At 60.7% G+C, this 7,645-nt stretch overlaps 1 protein-coding gene across 1 annotated transcript in view; it reads right to left on the bottom strand.

Annotated features, from left to right (window-relative positions):
• Positions 1-6: 6 nt before the first annotated feature.
• The window catches only part of F11R (F11 receptor), an 8,673-nt gene continuing 1,034 nt past the window's right edge, over positions 7-7,645 (bottom strand). The window contains exons 2-11 of the mRNA XM_031065461.1: positions 6,673-6,920; positions 5,480-5,593; positions 4,510-4,653; positions 4,211-4,250; positions 3,779-3,938; positions 2,960-3,062; positions 1,892-1,999; positions 1,640-1,649; positions 1,437-1,485; positions 7-560 (exon numbers count right to left, since the gene is read on the bottom strand). Of these exons, the coding sequence (XP_030921321.1) occupies positions 525-560; positions 1,437-1,485; positions 1,640-1,649; positions 1,892-1,999; positions 2,960-3,062; positions 3,779-3,938; positions 4,211-4,250; positions 4,510-4,653; positions 5,480-5,593; positions 6,673-6,920 (1,012 nt within the window). The 3' untranslated portion in view covers positions 7-524. The remainder of the gene's footprint in view (positions 561-1,436; positions 1,486-1,639; positions 1,650-1,891; positions 2,000-2,959; positions 3,063-3,778; positions 3,939-4,210; positions 4,251-4,509; positions 4,654-5,479; positions 5,594-6,672; positions 6,921-7,645) is intronic.

Below are 7,645 nucleotides of genomic sequence, written 5' to 3'. Positions count from 1 at the left end.
CAATGGGGGGGACAAAGAGGGGGACAAGGGGAGAATGGGAGGGGACAATGGGGGACACAAACAGGGGACAAAGAGGGGACACGGGGACCCCCAAATTCCAGAGGCAGCGGCGGCGAAGGCACCGGAGAGGCTTTAAAAAAAACGCGGCGAAAATCCTGCGGGAATTCCCAAAAATCCTGCGGGAATTCCCAAATCCCACAGGAAATTCCTCAAATCCTGCAGAATTCCGAAAATCCCGCGGGAATTTCCAAAAATCCTGCGGGAATTCCCAAAAACCCGACGGGAATTCCCAAACGCCACAGGAAATTTCCCAAATCCTGCAGAATTCCAAAAATCCCGTGGGAATTCCCAAAATCCCACGGATCTCCTAAAATCCCACAGAATTCTGAAAATCCCGCTGGAATTCCCAAAATCCCACAGAATTCCCGAAATCCCGTGGATCTCGTAAAATCTTGCGGAATTCCCCAAATCCCGCGGGATTCCAGGAATTGGGAAAAAGTGTCCGGGGGGTGGCGGGGATGACGTCACACCAGGAACGAGGAGGTTTGCTTGAACTCGCCCTGCGGGGACACGGGGACAGTGGTGGGGACATCGGTGGGGACATGGATGGGGACACGGGGACATCAATAGGGACATGGATGGGGACATGGGGACAGCCATGGCGACACTGATGGGGACATGGACGGGGACAGGCATGGGGACAGGCATGGGGACATGGATGGGGACATGGGGACATCAATAGAGACATGGATGGGGACATGGGGACAGCCATGGGGACATAGGGACAGACATGGGGACATCAGTGGGGATATGGATGGGGACATGGGGACATTGATGGGGACAGCCATGGGGACAGGGACAGGACACTCATGGGGACGTTCATGAGGACAGGGATGGGGCATTGACTGGGACATTCATGGGGACATCAAGGGGGACACCAGGGACAATAACAGGACACTAATGGGGATATTAATGGGGACAGTGATGGGACATTCACTTCATGAGGACAGGGATGGGGCATTGACAGGGACATTCATGGGGACATCAATGGGGACACCAGGGACAATGACAGGACACTAATGGGGACATTAACAGGGACATTAATGGGAACACTGGGACACTAATAGGGACATTAATGGGGACATCAATGGGGACAGGGAGCCCCATGAGCCCCCTCCCTCCACCACCATCCCGAGGGACACTGGGGACATTAACAGGGACATGGTGACTTCACTGGGGACATGGTGACATCAATGGGGACACAGGGCCATCACTGGGGACATCACAGGTGACACCATCCCCACCCACCACCCCCCAGCACCCTCCTGCCAAGGGACACTGAGGACACCGTGGTGTCCCCCTGCCACCGGGGTGTCCCCGCCAGGGCGGTGGCAGGTCCTGGTGTCCCCACATTGTCCCCACGGTGTCCTCCTCACCTCGCTGCGCTGCGAGGGCTGGCTGTAAATCACCTTCTTCCCTCCGGCACTGCGGGAAAATCGGGATTTTGGGATGTGCCACCCCTCCCCGTGTCCCCTCTGTCCCCACCAGGGGACACCCCAGGGACCTGGGGGACACCAAGGTGACACCAAGGGGGGGTGGGGGTCACCCAGGAGGAGGAGGTGGCTCCGGTGTCACTCACTCTGTTTTTTCTGGAAAAAAGGGAAAAAACGGGGATCAGGGAGGGGAGGGGACACGGGGGGACATTACTGGGACATGGGGACATCCCCAGGGGCATGGGGCCATTCCCAGTACATCCCAGTCCCTTCCAATCCCCTCCCAATCCATCCCTGTTTGCTCCCAGTCCCTCCCAGTCCATTCCCATCCTATCCCAGTCCCTCCCATTCCCTCCCAGTCCCTCCCAGTCCATTCCCAGTCCCTCCCAGTCTCTCACTGCTGAAGTAGCCGCGCCTGTGGGCGAACCAGACGCCGAATGCGGCGAGCCCCAGGACCAGGAGCAGCAGCACCACGGCGGCCACGATGCCGCCCACGTTCACCTCGCCTGCGGGACACGCGGAGGGGAGCGGGGCATCCCGGGGATCGGGGGTGTCCCACGGGATCAGGGAGACCCCACGGGACTGGGGGGATCCCGCAGCATTGCAGGGATCCAATGGCCTCAGGGGGATCCCGCAGGATCGGGGGGATGGGAGGGATCCCACAGGATTGGGGGGCATCCGATGGGATCAGGGGGATCGGGGAGATCAGGGAGATCCCATGGGATCGGGGGGATCTAACAGGATCAGGGGGATCCCACAGGATTGGGGGGGATTGGGAGCACCCCACGGTATTGGGGGGATCCAACCGGATCAGGAGGGATCCCATGGGATCGGGGGGATCCAACGGGATTGGGGGATCGGGGAGATCCCATGGGATCGGGAGGGATCCCACAGGATTGGCGAGGATCCCATAGGATCGGGAGGGATCCCACTGGACTGGGGGGACTGGGATCAGGACGGGGATTGGGATGGGGAGTAGGAATGGGATCAGGATTGGGATCAGGAATGGGATTGGGATCAGGAATGGGATTGGGATGGGGATCAGGAAGGGGATTGGGATTGGGATGAGGATTGGGACTGGGATCAGGAATGGGATCAGGATTGGGATTGGGATTGGGATAGGGATCATGATTGGGATTGGGATGGGGATTGGGATTGGGATCAGGAAGGGGATTGGGATTGGGATGAGGATTGGGACTGGGATCAGGAATGGGATCAGGATCGGGATGGGGATCGGGAGAGGGATTGGGATCAGGATCAGGAATGGGATTGGGATGGGGATTGGGATGGGGATCAGGATCAGGAATGGGATTGGGATGGGGACTGGGATGGGGATCAGAAATAGGATTGGGATTGGGATGGGGACTGGGATCAGGATGGGGATCGGGATGGGGAGTGGGATGGGGACTGGGATCAGGATCGGGATTGGGATCGGGATCAGGATTGGGATGGGGATCGCTCCTTACTGGCTTCCATGCGGAAGACGTCGGATTTCTGGGGGCTGCCCACGTTGTTGGAGGCCTCGCAGTGATAATCGCCCGTGTCCCAGCCCCCCACGGGCTCAAAGACCTGGAACGGGGCAGGGGTCAGGGAAATGGGGGGAAAATGGGAAAAAATGGGCGAAAATGTGGGGAAAAGGAGGGAAAAATGGGTGGTAAAATGGGAGGGAAATGGGGGAAAATAGGGGGGGAAAGGGGAGAAATGGGGGCAGGAAAAGGGAGAAAATGAGAGGATAACAGAAAAAGAGAGAAAGAGAGGAAAACAGGGACAAGGACAGGAAAAAGGGGAAAAGGAGAGGAAAAGTGGAAAGAGAGAGGAAAACAGGGAAAAGGGGCAGGAAAAGGGGGAAAGGGAGAAGAAAACAGGGAAAAGGAACAGGAAAATGTGGAAGGGAGAGGGAAAGGGGCAGGAAAAGGAGGAAAGGGAGAGGGAAAAGGAGAGAAAAAGAAGGAAAGGGAGAGGGAGAAGGACAGGAAAATGGGAAAAGGAGAGGAAAACAGGAAAGGGGTAGGAAAAGGGGGAAAAGGAGAGGAAAACGGGGAAAAGGACAGGAAAAGGGACAGAAGAACAGAGAAAAGGGCATGAAAAGGAGGAAAGGGAGAGGAAAACAGGGAAAGGGAGAGGAAAATGTGGAAGGGAGAGGGAAAATAGCAGGAAAAGGGGAGGAAATCAGGGAGAAAGGGCAGGAAAACAGGGAAAGGGAGCAGGAGAAGGGGAGGAAAAGAGGGGAAGGGGCAGGAAAAGGGGAGAGGGAGGGAGGGGGGCAGGAAGGGCCCGGCACTGACCAGCTCCCCCGTGCGCGGGTCCAGGCTGTAGGAGGAGTTGCGGAAGGCGGGGCTGGATTTGGGGTCCTGGGGCAGCTCGGTGCCGTCCTTGTACCAGCGGAAGGTGGGAGGGGTGGAGACATGGGACAGGGACACGGGGAGTGGCGCTCCTGGGGAGGCACTGGGAGTGACACGGGGACAGGGACAGGGACACAGGGACAGTGACACAGGGACAGGGACAGGGACACGGGGACAGGGACAGTGACACGGGGACAGGGACACGGGGACAGGGACACGGGGACAGGGACAGTGACACGGGGATAGTGACACAGGGACACAGGGACAGGGACATAGGGACAGGGACACGGGGACAGGGACAGTGACACGGGGATAGTGACACAGGGACACAGGGACAGGGACATAGGGACAGGGACACGGGGACAGGGACAGCACAGCCCGGGCACCCCCTGTGCCAATGGCTTCCCCGGGGGCACTGCGGGCACAGGGACACTGATGGCACTGCCTGGATCACCCCAAGGACAGGGACAGTGACAGGGACAGCACTGCCTGGAGTCACCATGACACAGGACAGGGACAGTGATGGCACTGCCAGGAGTCACCCTGGGGACAGGGATGGTGACAAGACCACAGCCAAGGACAGGGATGAAGACAAGGCCAGGGTTGGGGACAGGGGACAAGGCCGGGGTTGGGGACAGGGGACAAGGCCGGGGTTGGGGACAGGGTGGCCTCACCCTGGACGATGAGGTTGACCTCGGACTTTGCGATGTGGCTGCCATCCCCCACCACCTCGCAGATGTACTTCCCGCTGTCCTCCCGCGTCACCGACCCGAAGCGGATGGACGTGGGCGAGAACTGCACCCGGTCCCGGTACGGCTCTGGGGGACACCGCGCTGGGACACCCAGGGGACACCACGGGGACACCCCCATGGCCCCACAAGGATCCCCAGTGGTGCCACTGGGACCCCCCGTGGCCCTACAGGGACACCCCGTGGCCCCATGGGGACACCCCAGTACGGCTCTGGGGGGCACTGGGCTGGGACATTGAGGGGACACCAGGGGGACACCCCAGGGACACCCCATGGCCCTACAGGGACTCCTCAGTGTCCCCCCCTGTGCAGCTCTGCAGGACACAAGGCTGGGACCCCACAGAGACACCCCCAATGTCCCCATGGGCTTTGGGACCCCCCAGATGTCCCCACAGGGCTCCTCCAATGTCCCTGGTGTCCCTGATGTCCCCAGTGTCTCCCAGTGTCCCCGATATTCTCAACGTCCCCGATGTCCCCAGTGTCCTCAAATGTCCCCCAATGTCCCCAATGTCCCCAATGGCCCTGGTGTCCCCAGCGTCCCCGCTGTCCTCAACGTCTCCAATATTCCAGATGTCCCTGATGTCCCCCAGTGTCCCCAGTGTCCCTGCTGTCCCCAATGCCCCCAATGCCCCCACTGTCCCTCAATGTCCCCAGTGCCCCCACTGTCCCCAGTGTCCTTGATACCCCCAGTGCCCTCGATTTCCCCCAATATCCCTGCTGTCCCCAATATCCCCACTGTCCCCAATGTCCCCGCTGTCCCCAATGTCCCCACTGTCCCCAATGTCCCCGCTGTCCCCAATATCCCCACTGTCCCCAATATCCCCACTGTCCCTGCTGTCCCCAATGTCCCCACTGTCCCCAATGTCCCCCCTGTCCCCAATATTGTCCCCGGTACCTGTGAGCTCCCCCCCGTAGTAGATCAGTGCCAGGGACGAGCCCCTCTGGAATTTCCACTCGATGCGGGCGCTGCCCGAGCTGGAGCGGAACGCGGCGCAGCGCAGCTCCACGGCTGGGGGACGGAACCGGGTCAGAACCGGGAACAGGAACCGGGTCAGAACCGGGAACAGGAACGGGGACAGGAACGGGGACAGGAACCGGGTCAGAACAGGGAACGGGAACCCAGGCAGAACCGGGGCGGAACCGGGACAGAACCAGGAATGGGGGCAGAACTGGGACCAGGGGTAGAACTGGGACCAGAACCAGGACAGGCACTGGGGTCAGAACCGGGAACAGGGGCAGACAGAACTGGGACCAGGACCAGGGTCAGAACCGGGACTACAGCCGGGACCAGGGTCAGAACCAGGACAAGAACCAGGACCGGGGGCAGAACCAGGACCGGGACCGGGGTCAGAACCGGGACAAGAACCGGGAATGGGGGCAGAACCAGGGTCAGAACTGGGAACGGAGTCAGAACCAGGACAGGGACTGGGGTCAGAACCAGGACCAGGGACAGAACCGAACCGGGACTGGGGCCACAACCAGGCAGAACCGGGGTCAGACAGAACTGAAAACGGCACCGGGACTGGGGTCAGAACAGAACCAGGACCGGGCAAAACAGGGGTCAGACAGAACTGGGGTCAGACAGAACCGGGACCAGAACCGGGACTGGAACCAGGGTCAGACAGAACTGGGACCAGAACCGAGACCAGACAGAACTAGGGTCAGAGAGAACTGGGGTCAGATAGAACCAGGACTGGGACCGGGGTCAGAACAGGGACCGGGACCAGAACCGGGGTCAGACAGAACCATAACCGGACAGAACTGGGACTGGAACTGGAACCAGGGTCAGCCAGAACCCGGATGGACCCCAACTGGGACCCCCCAAAACTGGGATCAGCCCAAACCCAGAACCACCCTGAAATGGGATCAGCCCAAAACCGAGACCATCTGAACCGAGACCACCCAAAACCGGGCCTGCCCAAACCAGGCTGACCCCAAACCGACCCCCCCAAACCTCCCCGGGCGGAGCCCCCAGCCCTGGGTTCAGGACGGCCCCGGGTGCATCCCCGGGCTGGGGACACCGCGGGGACACTGGGGACACCGCAGGGACACCGGGGTCACTCCCGGGGTCACTCCTGGGTCACTCACGTTTGTGCTCCGGCACTTCCTGGTCCTCTGAGGTCACCTGGGCTGCGGCCAACGCGGCTGTGGGGACACCGCGGGGAGGGGACGTCACCGGGAGCCCCCACAGGGCCACCGGGAGGTCACTGGGAGCCGCGGGCACGGCCACCAGGAGGTCACTGGGCACGGCCACCACCGGGAGCCGGAAAATCCCGTCCGGCCACTCCTGCCCTGCCCAGCTCCTGCTCGGTTTCTGCTCAGTCCTTTCCCAGTCTCTGCCCAGTTTCTACCCAGTTCTTTCTCATTTCCTGCCCAGTCTCTGCTCATTTTCTACCCAGTTCTTTCCCAGTTCCAACCCAGTTCCTCCCCAGTCTCTGCCCATTTCCTTCCCAGTTTCTCCCCAGTTCTTTCCCAGCTTCTCTCCAGTTCCTTCCCAGTTTCTCTCCAGTTCCTTCCCAGTTTCTGCCCAGCTCCTGCCCAATTTCTACCCAGTTTCTTCCCAGTTTCTGCTCAGTCTCTCCCCAGTTCTTTCCCAGTTTCTGCCCATTTCCTGCCATCTCTGCCCAGTTTCTATCCAGTCTCTGCTCATTTCCTGCCCAGTTTCTCTCCAGTTCTTTCCCAGTTTCCCTCCAGTTCTTTCCCAGTTTCTGCCCAGCTCCTGCCCAATTTCTCCCCAGTTTCTGCCCAGTTTCGCAGGAAACCGGCCGGGAATGTCGCAACTCCCCCGAGCTCCGTGTGCGCGGGGACACGCCCGTGTCCCCCCCGCCACCGTGTCCCCTCCGTGTCCCCTCCGGAGCTGGGACATTCCCGGTGCCGGGTTTGGCTCCGGTGACTCATCCCAAGCGGGAATGTCGCCGGGAATGTCACCGGGATTGTCACCGGGAACGCCTCGGCCGCCACCCGCCCGCGCCACCTTTGCACCCCCGGGGCCGCTGCCAAGCGAAACCCGGGCGGGAAAATCGGGATTGGGGGGGAGAAATCGGGACTTTTTGGGGGAAAA

Source organism: Geospiza fortis, unplaced genomic scaffold, assembly GCF_000277835.1.
Source record: "Geospiza fortis unplaced genomic scaffold, GeoFor_1.0 scaffold36, whole genome shotgun sequence".
NCBI lineage: Eukaryota > Metazoa > Chordata > Aves > Passeriformes > Thraupidae > Geospiza > Geospiza fortis.
This window is presented reverse-complemented; position numbering and strand designations above follow the sequence as displayed.